Source organism: Mirounga leonina, unplaced genomic scaffold, assembly GCF_011800145.1.
Source record: "Mirounga leonina isolate KUSES-001 unplaced genomic scaffold, KU_Mleo_1.0 Mir_125, whole genome shotgun sequence".
NCBI classification, from domain to species: Eukaryota; Metazoa; Chordata; class Mammalia; order Carnivora; family Phocidae; genus Mirounga; species Mirounga leonina.
In genome coordinates, this window is record NW_023270305.1 from 31,131,185 (window position 1) to 31,151,954 (window position 20,770).

Sequence of the window (20,770 nt, forward strand, 5' to 3'; positions counted from 1 at the left end):
CACCACCTAGAGAACCTGAAGGTCCCTCACCCACAGCGATTTAAGATCCTCTCTAAAGTGCCCCACCACCATTCCAGTAAGCCCTTAAGCTAGTACATACCAACTGAAGATTTCCAATGCCATAGCCCCCAAAAAGTCTGATGCCAAAGCCACTTCCAAAGCTTGTTCACGCTCTTGGAGTCACCAAACAGGCATCACAACCTCAAAGTTATTTCAGAGAATACTGCCTTCCCAGCCTTTGCTAGCAAATGCCATCACTAATCCAAATATCGTGTTGCTGCTGCCAAGACTACTTCTCAGGCCTCTTTTGCCAAGTTGAAACCCTCAGCACTATGGGAGTGGTGAAAGCTCTCTGAAAGGTCACTAACACTTCTGTAAACCACAGCTACCCAAACAATCCTTAGAGCCCCTGCCACACACTGTCCAGTCACACTGTACCTACCAGTTAGCAATAACTCCTTAGAAGCAGATAGTTCCGCCTTAGACTGCCTGGAGACTAGCCCTTCAAGACTACTGCTCTACAGAATAATTTCTAACAGGTAGGCTTACCCGTGAGTTAGACAAAGTCACCCTCTGGATTCCATGAGTTTCTATCTACATCACAGCTACTAGCTCTCCTACATTCAGACTAAGCAACTCATAGGACTCGTTTTTTCTACAAAGAGCTCTCCCAAAAGTTCTTCCTACCTTCCCACAAGTTTGTGTCAAAGAAACATCCATAAACAGTTACAAATTCCCCAATGGCTGATGTAGTCAGAGGTATCACACAGAGGTAGTTAGGCCCTATCTCTTAGGCCCCACTATGAACTCAAAGGGCAAAACTGGCCCAGTGCTAATAATAACCACTTATAAGTAAACCACTAAGTCAAAGATTCAAGAGATGTCACTGGAACGATCACCCAACAGAAGCAGACTGCAACCAACCCACTCACTCACACAGAAAGCAACACTGGAGAAAAGCGACTAGCATGCACACAGGAAGACAACAGGATGATGCAGGGGAGACAGATGCAAGGGTATTATCCTAATCGCCCCATAAGAGAGACAGAGTCACTACCAGGGAACTATTCAGGAAGTAGGAAGTTACTTCTATAAACACGCTCCCTCACAGGAGTTAAAATTTCTTTGGAAATTCACTCATCATACCAGGAACTGTAGTCATATAAGCAAATGTTTTTATTTTTGTTTTTTTAAATATCAAGAGCAAACTTTAAGAATAACTAGTAAAACCAAATCTGAAAAAATTAATAAAAGCCAGGATGAAAGGAATAGCATAAAAGAACTGAAGAAAGCAAATGTTATCAGAGCAGTGACAGGAGATGAAGGATGATGTTAAAAAGTCCCAGACACTTCCTTCAACACCATACCTTATCAATGGCTTTTCCAACCCGAGAAACACTGCTGTGGATGTCTTTGTGGTCTGAGGCCAATTTTTGAACAGTGTCCTTTATTCTCTTACAGCACTGTGTCAAAACAAGTGAAAGTGTCCCTGATAATTCAGCATCTTGGCCTATAAAAAAAGAAAGAGAGAAAGAAAGAAAGAAAGATTGGTTACTCACAAAAGCAAACCCAAAGATGGCAAATTTCAAATAGGCCCTTTAGAACATGAAAGTTGGAAGAAAAGTGAAGAAAAACAAATATCTGCTTTGAAACAGATGGTCACATTCATAGATAACATTTTTCAAGTGAATGCTAAGAAAGTTATCTTATTTTTTGGAATAAATAAGAAAACTTTACTATGAAATAAGCCACTTTTGTAATTACTAAAATAGCACAGACTGTGAATGATACTGCCAAGGCATTTTTCAGAAAATATGTCTAACTGAATAAACTCAGTTATTCAATCCACTTAAAGTAAACTGTTCAAGTTATCCTCAAAACATTTTCATTGTTACTCAATTTCCTAAAAGAGAGATTTAGTCTAAATGCTTTATAATCTATATAAAGAAGTAGGAAAAAAACCCAACAAACTTCTTTGGATACCAGGATGAAAAGAGTGAACATAGCAGAAAAAGAGTTAACATATCCCCATCTATAAGGCACAGTGAGCCATTCTTATCAGGGTTCCCACCACTCTAACTGATAGGAGTGGCTCATTATGCCTAAACTGTACAATGAGGTTTAAGCCGAATTCCTGCTTTCCTTCTGAGAGTCTGGAGTTTTGGTATGTGCTACGCAGAGGGTGCCTATATGACCAGTCCCCAATGAACACCCTGAGCACTATGTCTCTAATGAGCTTCCTTGGTAGACAACACTTCACACTTGTTACAATCTGACGCTGGAGGAATTAAATGTATCCTGCTTTGTGTGACACTCCACTGAGAGAGGACTCCTGGAAATTTTCTCCTGGTTTCCTCTGGACTTTGCCCCATGAGCCTCTTCCCTTGGCCGATTTTGCTTTGTGTCCTTTTCGCTGTAACAAATCTTAGCCATGAGTGTGACTACAGGCTAATTCCTGTGTGTCCTCCTAGTGATAACTGGAACCTAAAGGTGGTCTTGGGGACCTTGATACACATGCTAAATCAACTGAAAGTTGCTACAGTTTATATCATCTTTCCCAGTGCTATCTCCTCAGGAAAAAGGGAAGAGAAGAAGATGGGAAGAAAAGCAAACATTTATCAATTACCTCATACATCTATATATCCCCACCTGTGAGCAACAGGCCTGGCTTCTGAACTACTCACTATGATATAGCAGTGGTTCTTAAACTTGAATTTACATCAGAATCACCTGAAGGTCTAGTTAAGACAAAGGAGTTGCACCTCCACCCCCTGTATCTAATTCAAGAGGTCTGGGATGGGGTTCAAGATTCTGAACAATAACAACCCCAAAAGTACAACAGCCCTAGGATGTTCATTCATTCAACAAATATTTATTGAGCAAGATACCTTCTGATGAGCAAGATAAAAAACACAATAAGTCAATTATATATACTATGACAAAAGAGGATATATTCTACTGGGGGAGAAAAAAGCAGAGTAAAAGAGATGGAGAGTGTATGTGAGCTGAACAATTACAATCTTAAACAGAATGGATATGATAGGCCTCACTTAGAAAGTGATATCTCAGCAAAGACTTGAAAGAAATGAAGGAACCAGCCATGGGGCTACTGTGGGGATGAAGGGTAGCAGAATTTGCCACCCCAAAATATGCTTCTTTGGCATGAGGATTATTTTGAGCATGTTACTGTGAGAAACAGCAGATACAGGAAAAGTTCTAAAAACAGAGTAGAAGTCACCCTTTTGTAAGGGAAATTTACATTTATGAGGGAAATCTCCATTAATAAGAGTGTCTCTCTCTCTACACCAGGAAGAGAAGAATGGCTCTAAATCATATGAAACTTATCAGTGAAGAAAGGTCAGACTTATATCTGCACAACAAACCTTACTTTTGTTTACTGTGCTTTTCCTGATAAACTGGCCTCCCCACACCTTTCTTTCATCTTTAGCTGAAGATGGTACTTAAGCCTGAACTCTAAACCACCTCTTTGAGTTACTCACTTTTCTTTGAGAACTTCCCTTGTATACATAAGGTATACATGTTAATAAGCTGTTTTTCTCTTGTTAATCTGCCTTTTATTACAGGGGTCTCAGCCAAGAACTCACAAGGTTAAAGGAAAAATTATTTCTCCTCCCCTTCAGGGGAAAGCATTCCAGGCTGAGAGGACAAAAGCCCTTACAGAAATATACCCAGATTATTTAAGGAATAGCAAAAAAGCCAGTGTGGCTAAAGTAGATGTCTGGCAAAGAAAAACAGAAGGAGAAAAAGTTTAAGAGATAATGGGGGTCCTGATCTTGCAGGCCTTTTTGGCACTGTAAAGACTTTAGCTTTTATTTTGTGTGAAAGGGTATCCACTGCAAGGTTTTGAGCAGAGCAGATACATAAACTAACACATTTTAGTATGGTCATTCTAGCTCAAGACAGAAGTACAAGAACAGAAGCAGGAAGAGAAGTTAGGAGGCTGTGGCAGCAATCCAGATAAGAGGGCAGTGGCTCAGCCCAGGGTTTTACACTTGATCTTAGCCAAAAGGCCGAGAAGCGATCAGCCCCGGGATTTAGATGTGGAGGTGGTGAGAAGTGGTTGGATTCTGGATATATTCGGAGGGTAAAGCCAATAGGATTTCCTGACTGAGTATGAGGCAAGAAAAGGACTCACAGACGACTCCAAACATTTTAGCTTAAGTCAACTGGAAAGATGGAGTTGTCTTCAATTAGAATGATAAAAATTAAAAGGTGAGCAGGTATGAGAGGAAGGAAGAGAGAAAGAGTTCACTTTTGGGTTTGTTAAATTTGGTATGTGAGTAGTTACCCCAGTACACATGTGGAGTGAGTTAGATTTATAAAAATGGAGTTCAAGAGCAAACATGGGGCTGGATCTACAAATTTGTGAGCCACTGGCATGTAGATGATACTTAAAGCCAGAAGGTTAGGGGTGCCTGGGTGGCTCAGTCAGTTGGGTGTCCAACTCTTGGTTTCAGCTTTGATCTTATGAGTCCTGGGATCAAGCCCCATGTTGGGCTTTGTGCTCAATGGGGAGTCTGCTTGAGATTCTTCTCCCTCTCCCTTTGCCCCCCTCCCTGCACTCTCTTGCACTCTCTCTCTAAAACAAATAAATCTTTAAAAAAAAAAATCATAAAGCCATGAGGCTAAATGAAATCATCAAAAGAGGCAGTAAGTACAGACAAAAAGAAGTGATAAAAGATGGGAATCCTGGAAACTCCAAGTTTATGAGACCAAGATGAAGTAGAACTGGAAAAGGAGACTAACAGACAACTGAAAACACTGTGAGGTAGGAGGAAAATCAAGCAGGGTGCTGGGGAAGCCAAGTAAAGACAATGTGTCAAGGAGGAAGAAGTAACTGTTAAATGCTCTGCTATGTCAAGTAAGATACAGACTGAGAACTGACCACTGGATTTACAATGTGGAAGTTATCAGTGACCATGACAAAGAGTTTCTCTAAAGTTTCAAGAAAAGAAACCTAGAAGGTTGTAGGGACTGTGAAGAGGGAATTTAAGTCTAGTTCAGTGACAACCACTGAGAGAAGTAAAAAGATAAGCAAACAGAAGATAGTGCCCATAAGATACCCAATCCAATATCATGTAACCAAAATAAAAACTGCCCTCTTCTCTAGATACAATTGCACAACGTATGTATCAGGTGCTTCCAACTTCTAATAATATAATTTAGGCTAAGAGAAGACTTGGTAATTCAGGAAAATTTCAAAATCTGTCTAAAAGGTATTCCATACCCTGAGCCAAATGAATCTAACTGCTTCAGTAGCTCTACTCTGGCCATTTCTGTATCTAAACCTTACCCAACCTCAGTACCTTCATCTCCTCTATGAACCTCTCTGCTGATAGAGTTACTCAGTCTTCTCAATTTCTAATGAATTCTGTTCTCTCCACCATTCCTCTAGCACTGAATTGTATCCCACTCAACAATTTTGTGTATAATTCCATCATCAGTCTCAACTAGATATGTAAGTCCTGAGGGAAGATAGGTTCTTATTGTAAACTACATATTCCAGTCTTATCACATGCCTTGCAGAGTTTCATGCACTATTAATATAAGTCTTTGGATTGATGGTAAATAAAGCAAGGAAAGAACAGTTAAAAAGAATGCCATATTCAACAAGTGGTGCTGGAATAAGCAGATACCCAGATGCAAAAGAATCATACCATATACAAAAATTAACTCAAAATGGAATGAACACCTAAATGTAAGAGCCAAAACTATCAAATTCTTAGAAGAACATGGGTGTATTCTTGACCTTCTATTGGACAATGGTTTCTTAGGTATGATACCAAATGCACAAGTAACAAAAATAAATAGGTAGGGGCGCCTGGGTGGCTCAGATGGTTAAACGTCTGCCTTCGGCTCAGGTCATGATCCCAGGGTCCTGGGATCGAGTCCCGCATCGGGCTCCCTGCTCCTTGGGAGCCTGCTTCTCCCTCTGCCTCTCTCTCTCTCTCTCTGTCTCTCATGAATAAATAAATAAAAATCTAAAAATAAATAAATAAATAAATAAATAGGTAGATAGAGAAACAGATAGGTAGATAGATAGATAACTTCTTCATCATTCAATTGGACTTTATCAAAAAAACTCTTGTGCTTCAAATACTACGAAGAAATTGAGAAGACAATCCAAAGAATGACAAAAACTATTTGCAACTCATATGTCAAATAAGGGTCTAGTATCCAGAATGTACAAAGAACTGTTACAACCCAACAAGACAACCCCATTTAAAAATGGGCAGGGGCGCCTGGGTGGCTCAGCTGGTTAAGTGTCCGACTCTTAATTTTGGCTCAGGTCATGATCTCAGGGTCCTGGGATCAAGCTCCATGTTGGGCTCTGCACTCAGCACAGAAGTCTGATTGTCCCTCTCCCTCTGCTCTTCCCTCTGCTCTTCCCCCTGCTCGTGCTCTCAAATACATAAATATCTTTAAAAAATAAAAATGGACAAAGAATTTGAATAGACGTTTTTTCCCCAAAGAGGGTAAGACAAATAACCAAACACAGGACAAGATGTTCAACATCATTAGTCAAAAGAGAAATGCAGGGCGCCTGGGTGGCTCAGTTGGTTAAGCGACTGCCTTCAGCTCAGGTCATAATCCTGGAGTCCCTGGATCGAGTCCCACATCAGACTCCCTGCTCTGCAGGGAGTCTGCTTCGCCCTCTGACCCTCCCCCCTCTCATGTGCTCTCTCTCTCTCTCTCAAATAAATAAATAAATAAATAAGAAATGCAAATCAAAACTAAAATGAAAAACTACTTCACACCCACTGGGATAGCTCTAATGAAAAAGATGGACAACAAAAAGAGTTGGGGAGGATGTGGAGAATTTAGAACCCTCACACATTGCTGGTGGGATGTAAAATGGTGCAGTGGCTGAAGAAAACAATTTGACAGTTCCTCAGAAAGCTAAAGAGAATAACCATATGACACAGGAATTCCACTGCTAGGTACATACTTGAGAGAAATGAAAACATATGTCTACACACAAACGTTCACAGCAGCATTATTCATAATAGCCAAAAAGTGGAAACAATCCAAATGTCCAAATGATGACTGGATAAATGTGGCATAGCCATATAATGGAATATTATTCAGCCATAAAAAGGAATAAAGCACTGACACATGCTACAACATAGACAAACCTTAAAAAAACTGTTGACTGAGGGGCGCCTGGGTGGCTCAGTTGGTTAAGCAACTGCCTTCGGCTCAGGTCATGATCCTGGAGTCCCAGGATCGAGTCCCGCATCGGACTCCCTGCTCAGCAGGGAGTCTGCTTCTCCCTCTGATCCTCCCCCCTCTCATGCTCTCTCTCTCTGTCTCATTCTCTCTCAAATAAATAAATAAAATCTTTAAAAAAAAAAACAAAAACTGTTGACTGAAATAAGCCAGTTACAAAAGGCCATATATTGTATGATTCATTTATATGAAATCTCCAAATCCATAGACAGAAGTAAATTCATGGGAGCTAGCGGCTGGCAAAGGGTAGAACGGAGAGTGACTGTTAGTAAGTATGAGGTTTCTTTGGGAGTGATGAAAATGTTCTGGGATTAGATAATGGTTATGGCTCCACATCTCTGAATACTCTAAAAGCTGGTGAATCATACCTTTTAAAAGGGTGACTTCTATGGTATGTGAACTATTTCTCAATTTAAAAAATCTTAAAAATGCAAGCCATAAGTCCTATTCATTCTAGCATGTTTGTTTCTACAGTCAGTAGACAACAAAGTAAACAAAAGGTTAAAGAACAAAAAAGCAGACACCAAGCTGGAGGACAGAGGTCATCTGGAATTTACCAACTGAACTTCCATGCCCCAACCTTAAAATTCATTGATATTTTCAAATCTCAGCAACTTAAATGTCTGTCGTTTGGTGCTGCTATCATTTCTTTTTCCTTTACCATCTATAAGACCCTACACTTTCTGGTTTTCAAGTTTATAAAGGACAGATACTAGCAGTATAAGGTCAATTAATTAACACTGAGAATTCTCAGTACACCCCAAGGAAAAATTTCTACACTGTATTCGGAAGTGTAAGAAAAGTAGAATGGAATAATCTGAAAGAGAACCCTGGGAAAGCCCTGTTCAAAGAGAAAGATTCCACTAATGCATTTTCAAATGGATTTAGTGGAAAGCGGCCAAGGTAAAAACAGGTTTAGAAATCACTGTAATAATCAAACTGAGACCAAATCTCTAAGTCCTAAAGGGAGAGTTCTAATGTTCTTCTGATTTCTCTGTCTGAAAACAAAACCCGCTTCTAGAAGAACATTTCTGTGAAAGAAATCTAAATGGATTCAGTTCCTAGAAATAAAGCTGGGGAATTACTAACAGCCGTCTTTACCATAACTAAACTAGATGTGAGGTCAATGTCAGAATCCCAGTCGGCCACTGCGGTGATCACTTTTCACCCAGGATGAAGTCCTGTGCCAACTGTGTCTTTTTTTCTTTCTTTCTTTCTTTCTTTTTTTTTTTTTAAAAGGGAGAGAGAGCAAAAGAGAGTGGAGGGGGGGTGGGGAGAGAATCCCAAACAGGCTCCATGCCCAGCATGGAGCCCAACACAGGGCTGGATCTCACAACCCTGAGATCATGACCTGAGTTGAAATTAAGAGTCTGAGTCACCCAGGTGCCCCCAACTGTGTCTTTCAATGCAATAAACTTCCCTGAACTCATGGCCCATACATAAGCATGAAAGAAATAGTTCTGAGGCAGTGTTCATCACTTACAGTGACCACATGTACTTTTCTTTAAAGATTATTTACTGATTTATTTATTTAAGAGTGAGAAGGCGTGAGTGAGAGAGAGCTCAAGCCAGGGGGAGAGGGAGAGGGAGAGGGAGAGGCAGACTCCCTGCTGAGCAGGGAGCCCAATGGGGGCTCAATCCCAGGACCCTGGGATCATGATCTGAGCCAAAGGCAAACACTTAATCGACTGAGCCACGCAGGCGCCCTAAAGATTGTTGTGTTTTGTTTTGTTTTTTAAGAGTAGTTTTAGGTTTACAACAAAACTGGTGAGGTACAGAGATTCCCCATATACCTGAGAAAGTGGTATCTCAGCAAAGACTTGAAAGAAATGAAGGAACCAGCCATGGGGCTACTGTGGGGATGAAGGGTAGCAGAATTTGCCACCCCAAAATATGCTTCTTTGGCATGAGGATTATTTTGAGCATGTTACTGTGAGAAACAGCAGATACAGGAAAAGTTCTAAAAACAGAGTAGAAGTCACCCTTTTGTAAGGGAAATTTACATTTATGAGGGAAATCTCCATTAGTAAGAGTGTCTCTCTACACCAGGAAGAGAAGAATGGCTCTAAATCATATGAAACTTATCAGTGAAGAAGGTTCAGACTTCTATCTGCACAACAGTCCTTACTTTTGTTTACTGTGCTTTTCCCGATAAACTGGCCCTCCCACCCCCACTATCAATATCACCCACCAGAATGGTACTTTTTTTTTTTTTTAAACCAAGGATGAACCTACACTGACACATCATTATCACCCAAAGTCCATAGTTACCTGAGGGTTCACCCTTGGTGTTGCACCCATGGATTCTGACAGCATATATCCATCACTATAGTATCATACGGAGTATTTTCACTGCCCTAAAAATCCTCTGTGCTCTGCCTATTCATCTTTCTCCTCCACCCCACCCCTGGCAACCACTGATCCTTTTGTCTCCATAGTTTTGCCTTCCTCAGAATGCTGGAGAGTTGGAATCATATAGCATGTAGCATTTTCAGACTGGCTTCTTTCATCTGAGTTAACTCCTAAACCGTTTTTTAGAGAGCCCAGCTAAGACTTCAAGCTCTGCCCTTGGGCTTCACTGCCTAGCCATTTCAGGATTTATGTCCATTAGTTTCAAAGAAACAATAAATTGTTTGTTTCCATACCATCTTGTACTTCTCTATTAGAGTTTCACACTTCATTGTAAATATTTGTCTATCACCCTCATGAAATTACTTGAAGATAGGAAATAATGATTGTTTAATCTTCGGTGTTTAGCTCCACGCCCAGTGCGGGGCTTGAACTCACGACCCCCAGATCGAGAGTCACATGCTCTACTGACTGAGCCAGCCAAGGGCCCCTAGTAAATTACATGTTCTTCTTTTCAAGCCCAGCACTGGAGACTCTGGCCCTGCCAACACACTGAACCAATACCCTCTGAACTGCCAGCAGTTTCACACTCAGCAGCTCACTGACCTTCTACTCCCTTCCAGGGTATTTAGTGTGTACTATGCAAAGCACTATGGCCTAAATTTTCCAAATACCAAATAAATAACGCACGCGCACACACACACACCAAGGTCCAAATAAAACACACTCATAGAACAGAGTCCCCCCAGTTGTAAGTTCCTTCCCTTTTCCAAATAATGACCATTCCCTCCCCTCTAAAATCTTAAATATGTAGGTAAAGACTTGGGGAAAAAATTAACAGGTTTGTGTTTTGAGCCACAGTTTCTGTGTTTGTAAAAGAAAACTATGCTAAAGTGTGTCAAAAAAAGGAAATACATTTCAACTTTCATACATAACGTGTTCCTGTAAAATTATACCCCAAGTCAGAATGTGGCAAGGTAGAACAAACTTACACAATAAAAGGAGTGCCCAATCCCCACACAGGGAAAAATTACAAAATTCCTAATTATACCTTGGTTTTATAAATAGCTTTTCAATACAGTTCTATCATTTTGTACATTTATTTGTTCAATTATTTTCCTTCATAATCACACGGCTTAAAACAACCATATGTCCAATTATGGGACAACATTTACTCATCATTTTGGCTCATCTAACACAATCAAGACAAAGAAATTAAGACTGAAAACTATATTCTCATCCCTACTCAGTGTTCGCATTTGCAATTTTGTTTGCCACTTATTTTTAGGATATCAGAAGGGAAGAAACCCCTCAAATAATTGTACACACTATTAAAGATAATGTTGCTCAAATTAAACAGCTGGTTGGCAGGCAGCACTATAATGGGGTAGCTTGATTTATCTGCTCATGGACAGATAATCAAAAGTTCTAATCTGGCCTGTAAAAGGCAGGGTTTTTTTGTTTTTTTTTTAGATTTTATTTATTTATTTGAGAGAGAGAGAATGAGAGACAGAGAGCATGAGAGGGAAGAGGGTCAGAGGGAGAAACAGACCCCCCGCTGAGCAGGGAGCCCGATGTGGGACTCGATCCCGGGACTCCAGGATCATGACCCGAGCCGAAGGCAGTCGCTCAACCAACTGAGCCACCCAGGCGCCCAAAGGCAGTTTAAAGGTGTCAATTACACCATGAAGTACATGCTGCCTAAGAGTCAAACACATGAGAGATGAGACCCCCTATAATTAAGAGCACTCTATAAAAAATGGTGAGGCACAACACAGAAAGGTGATTACTATGATGATTATTATTCAGATGTCCAAAATGGCTGAAAACACCACCACCTAGGATTAGAATATTTTGGTAGAAGCAAATAGTAGCATTCCCCAGAAATCACTAAGACCTGACTTAACAATCTTATGAACATCACAGAGACAGAAAACATTTTAAATATCCAAGTTTATAAATATTACACATATTGCATTGAGCTCTTTTGCATTATTAAAAGTTAACTCTGGGGGTGCCTGGGTGGCTCAGTCGTTAACCATCTGCCTTCGGCTCAGGTCATGATCTCAGGGTCCTGGGATCGAGCCCCGCATCGGGCTCCCTGCTCGGCGGGAGGCCTGCTTCTCCCTCTCCACTCCCCCTGCTTGTGTTCCCTTTCTCGCTGTTATCTCTCTCTGTCAAATAAATAAAAATCTTTAAAAAAAAAAGTTAACTCTGCTTCATAAAATGGACAGAGACCTTAAATTTGGAATTAAGTGGAAAACAAAATGGCACACAAGTTTTGATGTGAATGCAAAAAAATCCATTTAGTAAACATAATCCTAACTATACCTAAATGAAAACTGGGGCCACATAGAGCTATATTCCAGAATACATTCTAGATTAATTCCTTAAAAAAAGTTAAAATAGAAAAAGTCAAAAGAACTCTGTAAGGGGAAAAAAAATTCTACATTATCCCACTCTTTTTAAGGGGGGGAGGGGCAGAGGGAGAGAGAGAATCTTAAGCAGGCTCTCTGCTCCCCGCACCCCTCCCCCCCCCCAGACACAGGGATTGATCTCACCACACTGATATCAGGACCTGGGCTGAAATCAAGAGTCGGGACACTTAATCGACTGAACCACCCTGGCTCCCTTATCCCGCTCTTATTTTTTTAGAAGTCTTAATATCTTAAACAAAATGAGACTAGACAAAGACAAAACAGGAAAAAAGACTAAAGTCAAAAGGAAGAGAGAACCATGACACTCAGAGTCAATTTACTGAGTGCTGAATGCCTGTCGGCAGTGTTCAGGGTACAGATCAAGTATTTTAGACAGATTAAGAAATTTAGGATGGGAATAAAAGAAGACAAAGAATAAAAGGGTCTAAGATTGATCCTAAAGAAGTCACTGGCAAGCTGAACATGGAAAAGACTGCAAAATATTAAAATAGAAAAAACTGAAACTTGAAAAGGTAAGGTTGGTATTAAAAAAATAATAATAAAAGGACTGTTTCATACTGTGAGTAACAAACTAAATTGTGGCCTATTGGCATTTGGGGCTTCTGATCAGCTACCTCAGCACCTAGGACACAGCAGCTGCTCAACACTCAGAGGAAGAAAAACACACAAAGAGAACACACTCATTTTTTTTCTACGGGCAGTACACACTGAAAACAAAACAAACTTTTTTCAGTATATTAATAGGTGGCAAATCTACCAAGCACAGTATTTTTGGGGTCAACCCCTGACCTTCCAGAACAGAACACAGATTCAGACAGGTGTGTTCTGATCCAGTGCACCAAATCACAGCCTAGTGCGCTGCAAAACCAACCATAAGGGGGGAAAAAAGAAAAAAAGAAAGTTTATATTTAAAAGCTAAATTACGGGGCACCTGGGTGGCTCAGTCATTAAGCGTCTGCCTTCGGCTCAGGTCATGATCCCAGGGTCCTGGGATCGAGCCCACATCTGGCTCCCTGCTCAGCGGGAAGCCTGCTTCTCCCTCTCCCACTCCCCCTGCTTGTGTTCCCTCTCTCGCTGTCTCTCTCTCTGTCAGATAAATAAAATCTTTAAAAAATAAAAATAAAAGCTAAATTACATGGTACAGACTGATAGTGCGCCTAGAGCAGAAAGCTAGACCAAAATGACTGGCATAGGGAAGAAAGGGAAGGCTTCAAAAATACATGATGAGGCAAGAACTGAGGGAGATGACAGAAGAAGAAGAGGACACATTGCACCAGTTTTCAAATGTCTGCTAAACAGTCCTCCTTAGAGAGCCTAGTCATTCCCTTCAAATTCAAAATAGAGAATTAATCTCTAGCTATCTCCTTCTATATCTCTGAAATGAATGGCTGAAACAGATGAGGTTTCTTGTAGTCTTTAAATGTAAATTTCATACTTAGAAATCAAACTCAAATTTCTACCTTCCCCTCTCATAAAATTATTTTCTTCCTGATTCCATAATTGTCTACCTGTCACTCATGCTCAAACCTTAGATTAAGCTTTGATTTTTCTGACCCTTCTCGCCCATCCTGCCAGACTACATCCACACAACAAGTCCTGGTAATTCCTTCCCTCAGGAAATCCCATGCCTGGGTCCCTGTACATCTCTACCACCACTACCCAAAGACAGGTCCCTCTTTCATCAGGTCTGAGTTGACACTTAACTAGTCCTCTTGCCTCTAGCCAAACTGCACTCCCAACTCCAATCAACCTAAATGCTGCTAACTGGTCTCAATATAATGTCCCTGTCCAGTCCCTGTTCAAAATGTACTCCCCACCCAAGTCATTCAACATTTTCCCAGTCTACTTTTTCCCTGGTATGTGTGACTCTATAAACCCTGATTCCAATTTAATTTTAATTCTTCTATTTCTCCCTGCTCTGGTCCTTCCCTGTTCCCAGAATGCCTCTTGTTCTCTCACTCCTCTGTACCTTTGTTCTTGCCAACCACCACTTCTGGCGCCCCATCCTATCTTCCTACTGTCCACATTCAATCTCTATTATTGAAACTTGACAGGTTAAAGGACTCTGTCTCAAATCCCACCCCTTCTTGCCTGTACCACTCAGTCAGCATTGGCCTATGTACATGGCCTTGCACTACTGGGCATAGTTGGTTAAAAACACACCAGTGACATCTCCCTAACTAGACAGAAAGTTCTTAGAGCATGAGAACGATTGCTTGCCCTTTGTTAACTCCCACAAGATTTAGCCTAGTTCTACATTTAATTGGCAATTAATAACTATTGACCAGGTGCTCTGAAGTTCAATTGAAATAACACACACACACACACACACACACACACACACACACCCCCGAGCAGTTCTTTCTAAGGGCTTTTTCTCTCCTATTTCTCTGAACTGCTAGTATTCATACCAACCAGAAGTACTGCTATTTATACTGTGTCATGGCCATGGTTTTTTCCCCTCTCAAATGTAAAAGTCTGGTTTCATTATCCAACTAAAGTTCCTTGAAGACTGTATCTTATGCCTTTTGAAAATTCCTTATGGTGTTAGGCAGACTACTGGGCACAGAATGGCAGCTAACATATACCAGTGCAAAAGATACCTAATAGTCAAAGTGTCTCCATAGTGCTTAACACTGCTTAAAGGCACAGACCTTAACAAAAATAAAAACAAACAAAAAAGGCAGACATTAAAAATAACAAATATACCTTGTTTTCAGGTTTTAAAGCCAGTTTACATCTACTACCTATTTAATTCCCATAACTCTGTGATATAAGTTACCAGTTTATTGAAGAGGAAATAGGTTAAGCAAGATTATAGATTATAGAACCAGTAAAGTGGCAGAGCAAGGACTCAAACTCAGATCTCCTAAGCTCAAGGACAAAATTTTGTGGTCTACTCTCCAAGTGGCAGACTCATTTTTTTATCTCCCTAACTAGCCTCCAAGTTCCTGGAGGGCCAAAGCCATATATAATGTTTCTTTTAAGTCACTCCTTATCTCCTCCTGAATACCTTCATATAATCAATAATGAGATATTAAATCTAGATGGATCCCACAGATATAGCAAACTCATCAAAGATAACACACAGCCAGATGCTATACCTCAAAATGAGAAGAAAGTATTCAGGCTCAATCTTAAGTGTTAAAGCCTTATGGATTCTGAGAACAATGTTCCCTAAGAACCATTCTGAGCTGAGCCATACAATCACCAAACCCAAATAAGGTGGAAGTATATTTCTAAAAGTCTCAAGTCTTGCTGGAGATTCTAGTCTCTGTTCTTTAAGGGATTAGACTACACCTAATCTAAGAGGAAGGCCAAACATTTTGCCATTCTTCTACAAACTCCTGAAGCTTTCAAAAAAATGCCCAGTTTAGAGAGCATCAGGTCCTTGGTATCTATCAACTTCTGGGGATTACATGGAGCACCATGGCGCTCCAGTACATAGCTCAGGACTACAGCTTTCCATAATTCTCCCCTATCCCACATTTTGGGGTTATTTTCAAAGATTTTACAGATGAAAAAGCAGGAACCCAAATAAAAACAATCAGTTTTAAGGTCCTAAGTGAATATTTACCAAAACACCATTTTCACTATCCTAACAACTAAGTGACTAAGACATGGAAAGAATGGAAATTTCTAGTATCGTATCACAGAAGCGTTGGCAAGTTTCTCCCTCACCAATGTTATTATCCAGAATTAGAAACTACTTAAAAGATAAAATAACCTTAGTAAAATGATTTTACTATGCCAAGCATACAAGCAATTTCAAGTAAGTTCCCAAAGGTAACATGAACCAAATTGTATTTTTTTTTTTAGTCTACAAATTAAGTTGCACCAGCAACTCAGTATTTGAATTGTATGAACGTTATAGTTAGGAGGCAAGGCAAAAACTAAGAAATAAAGGTTGGGCTAGTCAAGAAAACACCTCAAAGAACATTGTTATTGGTGTAACTGGTAGCTGCTCAACTATAATAGACATCTATCACCTTAATCTGGGTACAAGTTTTCCCTTCTAGAACTCTCTCCTCTCTATGATCACATGGCCATACATCTTCTGACATGGGATAAGCACTGCCCAAGGTAGCCAATGAACTCCATGCCCTGGCCCCAGTTATTGATTCAGGGAGAGGGTTAGACCCGAACCAAAACAGCATGGAATACTCCCTGGTAATTTTATGTTTGAAAATGCAGGAAAAAAAGGCATGTTCCTGTCTTTGGGATCACTAGCAATTTAAGAATGATATGAACTCCACTGGCCATCTTTACCTCCATGTGGAGAAAGCTCCTCTGAGAATGAAGCCAACCATGGAAAGCACAGTTGAGTGAGGAAGAGAAAAAGATCAATCCTTATGACATCCTCACTGCTTCTGGAGCCAGCTGGCTTTACCTCAGCCTATTTAGTTATGAGTCAACAAAGTCCATTTTAATTAAAACTATTCTGCCACCTGCAATCAAAAGAATCCTGAACAGATTCTAGTCTCAATGAATAAGGTGTCAAATAAAGAATTATCTCCTAAAAGAGCCTGGAAAGGAATGGCTGACAAAGTTAAATCAGCTTCTAAACCTTAACTGGAAATGCCCACACTAACCTATTATTCTCACCATCTAAAACAGCCCAAGTAGCTTGCTAAGTGGTCTATTCTTCTCTTAGAGTATTTGAACAATGACTACTGTTATCCACCCAAACTTTTCTGACCTACTTACCTGCTACTTTCCAGACTAGATGTTAAAAGTAGCTATCAAATTTTATTCAATTAAAAATTTAAAGTCCTTCCTCTCTCTAAAACTAATGATGTACTATACAGTGGCTAACATACATACATACATACATAAATAAAATCCTTTTCTCTCCCAATAGTGTCTTGTTAATATTTAGCAAAAAGTTTCATTGACAACTGAGAGACCAGATACTGTAGCCCACTTCAAGTACACCAAACAAAAAGGCTGAATAAGCAAATCACTTGTCTACCAAACCCTGATCCTTTAATATTCATTCAACATAATACATTCACAACCCTGGGAGGCTCTGAAAAGCACAGGGATTTATACGTATAAATAAGCATACTTTTCAGTTAAGTATATATAATATATACAACTCAAATTTTAGAATGAAGAGTTATCCATACCATAGGACCCTGAATCTCTGTTTTCTGTCTACTGATAAAAACCATACCACAGAAATTAGTTTAAAACGTGGCCACAATTTGCTTTCTCTTCCATGCTTGATTGCCTATTTACCTTCTTGTTACCTTCAAGTTTTAAAAACTGGAAGCGGTTCTGCAACTAGTAACTAAGTTCTCTTTGATTCACCAAAGAAAGAAAGATGGAGGATTATGGTTTAAATGAGTTTTACTGGGAGTCAGACCACATACCCGCACAAAAAAAGGAGTTTTAGAAGCTAATATATGTGTTGACCACTCCTACAAATTAAGTTGTCTTTACCAACTTGTAAATTGCAATAATACTAAGCCTAAATCACAGTAAGTAGAACTACATGTCCAATGCCTCAAAGTAAAAATGAATAGTGACAAATTATTACTTCCCTGATTTTTCTTAAAAATTTTTCTGGAAGCTAGCATCTTTGTGAAGTGGGCAACTAGGTGGCCCACAAATAAGAGTAGGAGGGAGACTTCTTACTGGGTATCCTTTTTTTATCATTTGAATTTATACCATTTGAACAAATTATCTACTCAAAACAAATAAAATTTAAATTTAGAAAATTCATTTTAAAAAAGTCACTGAGAATCATTTTCAGAAACTATAATACAATTCCCTATAATAGCCTAAAAAAAATTTTTTTTAAAGTAGGCTCCACACCCAACATGGGCGTTGAACTCACCACCCTGAGATCAAGACCTGAACTGTGATCAAGAGTTAGACACTCAACTGACTGAGCCACCCAGGTGCCCCTACCCTAGAAATAACTTTTAAACAAACTGCATACCCTTGCCTCTTAACAAAGATTGTAATTTTCCCAGTACACGTCAATCATGTCATAAATGCTACCCTACTGTTTCAGTCTAATCTCCATTTACCAAATGTGAAATTAGAATATCAGCAATACGTGATATATAGTTCTCTTCTGTTCTCCTTCCACCACAGAAGTGCTAATGGGAAACAAAATATATTTGCCAATAGGAAAAAAAAAAAGCTAAAAAGCATATAAACAATCACAAGTCAAATCCCGAACATTTATCCATACTATCTGCCTGCTAATTGAGGGTTGTCCAAAGTGTGGTTCCCACACCACTGATATGAATAGTGATTTTAGCTGTATGTGAAGCATTTTAATAGTTATGAATTTGCTTTTAATAGTTTATTATATCTAATACACCAAACCTATGATTTCACAAATATCAGTGCCTACAGTGCCTTTCACTTCCACTTAAGAGAAATCATGAATTCATCTGAAAAATAAGAGTGCACATTTGTGAGTGAGGTTTGAGAAGCACTAGTGCATTACCCAAATTAGATCAAGGGCACACTGGGAATGATCACCAAACAGCATCAACCATACAGAAAATTAGACCAAACTTCATGTGCACAGGGAAACTCACTGAAAAGCTGGTACAACTATATGACAGTGCTCTCCTCTTTCCCAAGAGTTGAGGAAATTAAGTGAACCTGAAATTTAATCAAAGTAACTAAGGGTAAGACTCAGAGTTTGGTACAATCCTTGAACTTCTGGCAAATTAAGCTTAAAACTGGTAGACATTGGGGAGAGTATGTGCTATGTATGGTGAGTGCTGTGAATTGTGTAAGACTGTTGAATCACAGACCTGTACCTCTGAAACAAATAATACATTATATGTTGAAAAAAAAAAAAAAGATAGTAGGAAGGGAAAAATGAAGGGGGGGAATCGGAAGGGGAGACGAACCATGAGAGACTATGGACTCTGAGAAACAAACTGAGGGCTCTAGAGGGGAAGGGGGTGGGGGGATGGGTTAGCCTGGTGATGGGTATTAAGGAGGGCATGCATTGAATGGAGCTCTGGGTGTTATACACAAACAATGAATCATGGAACACTACATCAAAAACTAATGATGTAATGTATGGTGATTAACATAACATAATAAAATTATATATATAAAAAAAAAAAAGGTATTCCTTTCCCAGCCCAAACACCTCAGCACAGACCTTTCATCTGCTGTGAACAGTCATCTCTAATCCCTTTTACCTCAGATACCTCACTCAGCAGGCTCTGGATCACTCTCCCATCCATCATCCAATCTACCACCCTAAGGTTTCCCAGGCAGTTCTTGGACCTAAAGAAAGCCTTTAAGTCAGTCACCAGAAGAGGAATGAATCAGGCTTCAACAGAACTTCTTTTTAGTATTCTGTGTGATTCTTTACTACCCCTTTGCTCTTCTGTTACTGCTATGCTGCCCCTCAACCACCAACAACTGCATGGCCGGCTGTGACCTAGTCAAAGCCCGCACGTATCAATTGGGGCCTTCAGTCAGAGCCTTCTACTCTGAAAGTACTCCTCTGCCTTTGGCCTCACGCCCACTAAAAAAATAAATTAACGTAAAAAAAAGATTTTCCTTTTCCCAGGCTGGAGTTGGTTAGAGGTGGATTAAATGGCAGAGTATCAACTAATCCACCAGGTGTAAGTGACCATCCACATCACCTTTATTCTCCCAAAGGTAAGTGAATTAAGAAAAATACATTTTAAATGAAATAACTAGGGAAAGTTTATATGAAAGAATTTCAGGCTATATAGAGGCAATTTAGAGCCGATGAAAGAAATGTTAGGGCTCACTGCAGGACTACTTCCAAGCCAGCTGCCAGGCTAGCCCCCTTTGGGCAGTTTCACAATCTGGAATAAAAGTGGTGAGAGTGGATATGGGTTGTCAATGGGCTTACTAATCTTCATTTACGTATGATGTTTCCACCACAAACTATTCTAACTGTCCTCATTTAGTATAGTTGTTCACTCACTTTAGAACAAAGATACTTAAACATAAGGAAATATAAATCATCCTCAAAAACTGAACTGATCCCCTGACCCTAGCTAAAAAGATACTTCCGAATCAGGCAGTTACTCACCATGGTATGATGCCATGTTGGGGGATCTATACGGTTCCCAAGATTCTACTTTATTCACATCACATTCTTACAAGAATATTACCACAAATAACCCCAGAGAATGAGATCCAAAGCCCTGACAGATGGTCCCAGTTGGAGCTCCTCTCTCAAGTCACAGGAGCCCACAAGATCAATTGCCCAAACAAGTACATTCAAACTTGAAAGTGGAGTTCCAAACTCAGATTTCAGTAGGCATAACTTTAGGAAGGGTATATTTAAGATACAAATGTAATATCCACATCATCGCTGGCAAAGAACATTAGAAATTATCTGCTTTGAAAATTACCATAACCAAGATACCAAAGCATGATGTTTGCCTCCACACATAAGACACCATTAGAAAAAAGAGTTTACTTTGGAAACTAGACCCGGCACTTGTGGTATTTATTTTTCTTTCATGTTTCATAACTGCCTTTAGTCACTTAATCCTATTATTAAAGAATTAAAGAAAATCAAAGAAATACCAATATCAAACTGCAATTTGGTAGACAAGAAGGTAAAAAATAGGAGGCTGAGAAAGGAACACATGCAATTCACCAAGTCAGACCATTTGAATAGCATGGCATTATCTGTGGCTAATACCCTCACACCATACATTCCTTGCAAAGTTCCCCGATACCAAGCAAAAAACAATTTGTCT

At 39.7% G+C, this 20,770-nt stretch overlaps 1 protein-coding gene across 1 annotated transcript in view; it reads right to left on the minus strand.

The window, feature by feature from the left end:
* The window catches only part of RMND5A (required for meiotic nuclear division 5 homolog A), a 65,056-nt gene that overhangs the window by 41,718 nt on the left and 2,568 nt on the right, over positions 1–20,770 (minus strand). Inside the window, exon 2 of the mRNA XM_035001110.1 lies at positions 1,368–1,510. Within this exon, the coding sequence (XP_034857001.1) occupies positions 1,368–1,510 (143 nt within the window). The remainder of the gene's footprint in view (positions 1–1,367; positions 1,511–20,770) is intronic.